We start from the raw sequence: 4118 nt of genomic DNA, 5'->3' as shown, positions 1-4118 counted from the left end.
TCTAGTTCATTTATGTTGTTATCTCAAGAAAAAAAGGCGAATTTTTGTGAAGATAATTTATCCGGTAAAACTATAAATAAATAAAAAACAGTGCTTCATCTATGCATTGCTGTCATGGCACCCCGATCTCTGATAACCATTATAAGTAATAACAGAAAACAATCTTTTGCTTTCTCATGATAACGGATTGATTATCTTGTTATCTCAAGATAACAAAGCTATTTTTTCTCAAGAAAAAAATAAGAAAATAGTTGCAAGCATGGCCGTTCTTGGCTTCCGTAGTTGTTGGATGTCTGTTAACAGAAGGGTTTCCGTAGCACAACTACAGTTTTATATACGACGCATGGAAGAAAATTGATCTTTTGGTTCCTGTTGCCCTTGGAGTTAATGGTATATTCTTTATCTTCCCATTAAGTTGACCCTGTGCTCCTCTATAGTGTGTGTGTGTAAGTGCACATGTATACATATGTACAGACATGAATATGTGTTTTGAATGGTGGCCATTGTGTCTGAAAATAGCCATATCCAGTCTGTGGTCTATTGAGACACATACTTGCATTTCCCATGAGGGGTCGGTGGCTTGGGGCCACCGAGGGCCCAGCCCTGTCTGGTCTGGACCAGCAGACCAGTTCTCATGACACCTGACCCAGAGCACATCCTGTGGTCAGGCTGCAGTGCTGTGCAGTGAAGGTCCAGCATCTTCTCATAAGGAATCTCCTAACATGGCAGGGTGGGGAGGGGGAGGTCAGGCTTTAAACTGGGTGCTGTTGACACACCCTACTGTGGATTTTCAGCTTTTGAATTTGGCTGTTTTGACTGACACAATAACGCTCCTTATGTGTGTAGTCCTGACTAGTCCAGCACTGGAGAGGTCAGATGTAGGTTATGTACTGTTTATATGGTTGCTCCCTCTGCTGGCCAGGGTAAGGCACTGTACTGATGGAAATGAGATGTTTCATTTTATTGCACACTTTCAATGCATCCCGATTCAATGGCTGGATCGTCTGAAGGACATGGCCCACAAAGGCCAGACTAAACCTGTAGTTGCTTCCTGAGACGCTTTAATGCATCGTTCTCAATGAAGAAAAGAAGAAAGATGACATATTTCTGCTATACAAATTTGTTTTCCTGACTAATTTAATCTTCAAAAACTTTTATGTCTTTGGCTCTTTACTAACTGAACCGACCCAATCAATCTGAGAAGGTAAAATCACTAATTGGCTAAACTGCAGTCAATTGACTACTTCATAACCTTTACCACCAAGATGTTGCCAAGTTTTTCTCTAACAGTCGGTGATTAACAGCATATCCAGGCTGCCAGTTAAACAGTGGATTTTATGGCTTCCAGTAATTACACCCTGCAGTGTTTTCCATTGGTCTTCTTCATATGGTTTCTGTACCAGTGACTGATGATCACCTGAATGCAGGTAAACAGAATGTGATGTTTTGTAACTAGTTGATGAGATTACTCTGAATACACCATTAAATAATTGACACAAAGCACAAAGGCTTATGGATTATGCCACGTTCAGACTACATGACGAGATGTAGGGCATCAGGAACGAAAATGGTTTTATCCTGGAATGATGTTCAAACTGTGAAATCGATAAAGGTCATCATTGTTTTTTTTTTCCTTCTCTAGGCTTTTCCAAACACAACACAGCTAGTATCATACACACCACCATTGTTAACAACAAGCAGAAATCTAGTCAACCTTGCAGATAAGAGTTGATACATGTTGGTCTGTTTTATTGCAATAAAACAGACCAATGTAATATATTATTTAATCCATAGATGGAGTGCCCTAGTCTTTTTCCATGGTTATTTGCACCACGTGACATTAGTTATTTCGGATTTCAGTTTTTTGTATACCTTCACCTGCCTAACTAAAAAACACCTGTTGGACCATCAGAAAGAGTCAAGTGATGTGTAAGTGAGTGTAGTATAACAATGCGTTGCGTGTCTTCAAGTCCCACTTGTTTCAGAAGCGTTTTTCCCACATTTCGGATATCAAATATAAAGTGACTGCCCTAGTGGAGACATTTTGGGCTATGGATGGAAAAAATACTGATAACAGTAAGTGAGTTTACTGATTTTGGAAAATGTGACTGCTTTAAAATAATATTAGCTTGTCACTCATTACTCAGACATGTGAATGAACCAACCAACGTAAATTCTACGGAGAAGTTTAGAATACACAGGCTACTCAAATTTGTTTTCGTTTTTTGAAAAAGTAACAGCACTACCGTGCATAGAAAACTTCTTAGTTCTTCCTTTTTTAATGGGTTGAAATATTAAACATAATGTGTTCAAATGTGATCATGTGTCATCTTTGCATATATTCAGAGAGGAGTGAAGGCAGTTTCAGTAATTACTCATTTTCATCAGTTTTATTGTCATCACCAAATTGGTCAGACAGAGAAATATAGCGTGTCAGAATATATTTTGGCTTTTGTTTTCAACAAATCCAATACATGGCTTTTAATAAATCCATGTTCATTTCCCAAATACATGGACCGATAATAAATAAATAATCTTCGAAATTGGCAAATAAATAGTTAAATAAATTAATAAATACACAAATACATTATTTAACGAATAATAAAATGTTTGAGGTAAATGAAGAGCTACTTGGCTTATAAAATAATACTGGCATGTAAATTATTGCAATTCAATTTATAAAAAACAATATAAAATACTTTACATTTGTGATCAACACTGAGATTTTCTTGAATTTCATACATAATTCCTGAATAATTTAAAGTGAGGTTATTGCTTATCAAAAGGCAGGATTATGATGCATGCATGTGACAAGCCTGAGAAGTGAGGCTGTTCTCTGACTTGCTGTACGAACTATTCAAAAGTTTATAAATAGAAATTAAAAAGATGAATATTTCCCAGTCAGTCCTCAGAGCTGCAGTCGTCCTCTGCTTGGTACCCTTTGAAGCAGGCCGACTCGTAGTGCTTGTTTAGGTAGGACTTGAGCGCAAAGCTCTTGTGGCAGCGTTTGCAGGAATAGTGCTTGAATGCAGAGTGCGTCTGCATGTGGGCACGCAGGTTGGAGCGGTCGGCGAAGGCCTTGCCGCAGTGGGCGCAGGCAAACGGCTTCTCTCCGGTATGGGACCTCATGTGGCCCTGCAGGAGCCAGGGTCGACTGAAGGCCTTGCCACACACCGTGCACTCGTGCTTCAGGTCGTGGGTCAGCATGTGCATGGCCAGCGCTGGCATTGACACATACACCTTGTGGCACGTGGGACACTTCCTGGCCTGCTGGCTGTCCAGGCTACGGTGAGTCTGCTTGTGTCTGCTCAGATTGGAGGATGTGGCGTAAGACTTGCCGCACTCGCCACACACGTGGCGCCCTTTGGATTTCCCTTTGTCAGGGCTGCTGTCTGCCGAGCCCACACTCTCGCTGCTGTCTGATTGACGGCCTCCCTTGCGGGGACACCTCTGGCTGGGTCTCCGGCGGGAGCGTCCATCAGAGATTAGGAAGGTGTCGATGGTGCACGCCTCCAACTCGGGTCCACTACTGTCTGACTCAACTGTGCCGCTGGATACGGGGCTGTCTGGATGCTCCATGTCGTGGTCGGAGAACTCCTCCCCAACACTGCCACCCGGGGAGTACAGGGCCCCTGAGGAGAGCCCGGTCTGCTCATGACCTGGCTCCTTTGTGCTCTGCAACACTGAGGGGATGATGTAATCATGGATGTAGCCTGGGAAAGGAAAAAGATGTTTAATAAAGAGTTGGAAAAGATTTTTTTCATGGGAATAAATAAATGGAACATCTTCAATAACCTCTGAGGAAAAGTGCCCTCTTACCCAAACCTCTAATCAATATGAAACCAATACAGGAAGCTATTTGTAAGTGCCAGGTTCAGCAAGCTTTGGGAATGAAATATTAATGAGACTTCGGTGCGCAGTTCAGCCCCAATCAATACCCCCGCTGGCTCCAACAAGTGCTATCATGAGAAAAAAAATGTGAAAGGCACATTGTGGCTGAATATAAGTCAAAGACAATGTGCTGACATCAACAGAAGAGTCAAAGAGCAATAGTTTGGCGCTGGATCAATCCACCTGTCGCCGCCTCGCAGCGGCAGCAAAGCATCTGAATCTGTGAT

The 4118-nt window shown here is 42.0% G+C and overlaps 2 protein-coding genes across 4 annotated transcripts in view; one reads left to right on the top strand and one right to left on the bottom strand.

The window, feature by feature from the left end:
* Positions 1 to 4118, top strand: part of LOC118332179 (rab GTPase-activating protein 1) — a 76335-nt gene that overhangs the window by 42788 nt on the left and 29429 nt on the right. The window lies entirely within an intron of this gene.
* Positions 2800 to 4118, bottom strand: part of LOC118332181 (transcriptional repressor scratch 1-like) — a 2876-nt gene continuing 1557 nt past the window's right edge. Inside the window, exon 2 of the mRNA XM_035667340.1 lies at positions 2800 to 3713. Coding sequence (XP_035523233.1) covers positions 2902 to 3713 — 812 coding nt within the window. The 3' untranslated portion in view covers positions 2800 to 2901. The remainder of the gene's footprint in view (positions 3714 to 4118) is intronic.

The sequence above is a fragment of the Morone saxatilis genome, unplaced genomic scaffold (assembly GCF_004916995.1).
Source record: "Morone saxatilis isolate NCDOM2014 unplaced genomic scaffold, NCSU_SB_2.0 Contig21, whole genome shotgun sequence".
Classification (NCBI taxonomy): domain Eukaryota; kingdom Metazoa; phylum Chordata; class Actinopteri; family Moronidae; genus Morone; species Morone saxatilis.
Note: the sequence above shows the minus strand (reverse complement) of the source record. Positions and strands in the feature narration are given on the sequence as shown.